The 1,068-nt window shown below is 59.2% G+C and overlaps 1 protein-coding gene across 1 annotated transcript; it reads left to right on the forward strand.

Moving 5' to 3' along the window:
• Positions 1-5: 5 nt before the first annotated feature.
• LOC147819648 (uncharacterized) lies at positions 6-1,067 on the forward strand (the record flags this gene model as incomplete). The annotated part of the gene is made up of 1 exon (XM_087172017.1): positions 6-1,067. A coding segment is annotated over one exon (1,062 nt), but the record flags the coding sequence as incomplete, so codon positions are not given.
• Position 1,068: the final 1 nt, after the last annotated feature.

Consider the following 1,068-nt stretch of genomic DNA (forward strand, 5'->3'; position numbering starts at 1 on the left):
TCCGCCCGCCTCACAGCGTACCCGTCAGACAAACGGTGAACTCCGAGGTCCAAACAGAACCGCCGCACAGAGGCACGGGTGGTTATGGCGGGGGGAGCCTGATTGTCGGCTCAGACTCTGGGCACGGAACGGCCTCCAGCTCTCCGTCTTCAAGCTCCAGCTCCCAAAAAGGAGGCTCTGTTGAGAACTACATCTTACCTGGCGACGCAGAGGACGTCCAGGTGAAGAAAAGCAGTACAGGTAGCACCATCGCACGCCGCTTTAACGTCCCAGATCCTGCCGCAGCGAAGACAGTCCTGTCTCGTATCAGAGCAACTCAAGAGACGCAGAAGAGCCATAAAGATGGCGTCGATCAGGAGAACGCCCCCCCCTGCAGGAACCGTCACTGTGACGTGTGGTCGGCGAGCTCCCCGGACAGCATGGTGCCGGTGTGCAGCTCCTCCCAGCAAGAGGACGAGGCCGTCAAAGAGAGACGGGTCTCTATTCCCGACATCCTGATGAGCTGGGGAGGGGGCACGCCACAGGAGACGATGCTGAAGACGGCGGGCGAGGTGCCGCCTCAGAAGACCCAGACAGACCCGGCGGCGGCGGCGGCGTCTGACGGTGATGAAGACGCTGATGAAGACGTTGCGTGTATCCTGAGTTCTAAGGACAGTGAAGCCCTCTTCAAGATCCTCAAACTGCCTCCCGCTCTTTATGACCTCCTGTCAGAGTCCAGAGGAGACGACGAGCCCGTGGAGTCGCTGGACTCTGTGAGCCGGCGTCTTCCCTGCAGAGAGGAAGTGATGCGTTCACTGAACAAATCCCACAAGCTCCCGGACGACGAGCAAACGACCGGCGACGAGACGAGTCTACACGAAGACACTGCGGACATCATTCCTTATCAAATGCCTCTGAGCGGCTGCCGGTTCAGGAGGAACATGAACGAGTCTGTTTGGTCTGTGGAGTCTCTCGCCCCGTTTGTTCCCACCAAGGAGTGGCTGCTGCAGAACGGCATGTTTGAGCCGGAGGTCATCGTCGAGATGACGGAGGAAGCTGAGAACTGCAGACACTCCACCCAGAATGACA

The sequence above is a fragment of the Seriola lalandi genome, unplaced genomic scaffold (assembly GCF_002814215.2).
Source record: "Seriola lalandi dorsalis isolate HSWRI2012SDOR001 ecotype SW California unplaced genomic scaffold, Sedor1 jcf7180002051224, whole genome shotgun sequence".
Lineage (NCBI taxonomy): Eukaryota > Metazoa > Chordata > Actinopteri > Carangiformes > Carangidae > Seriola > Seriola lalandi.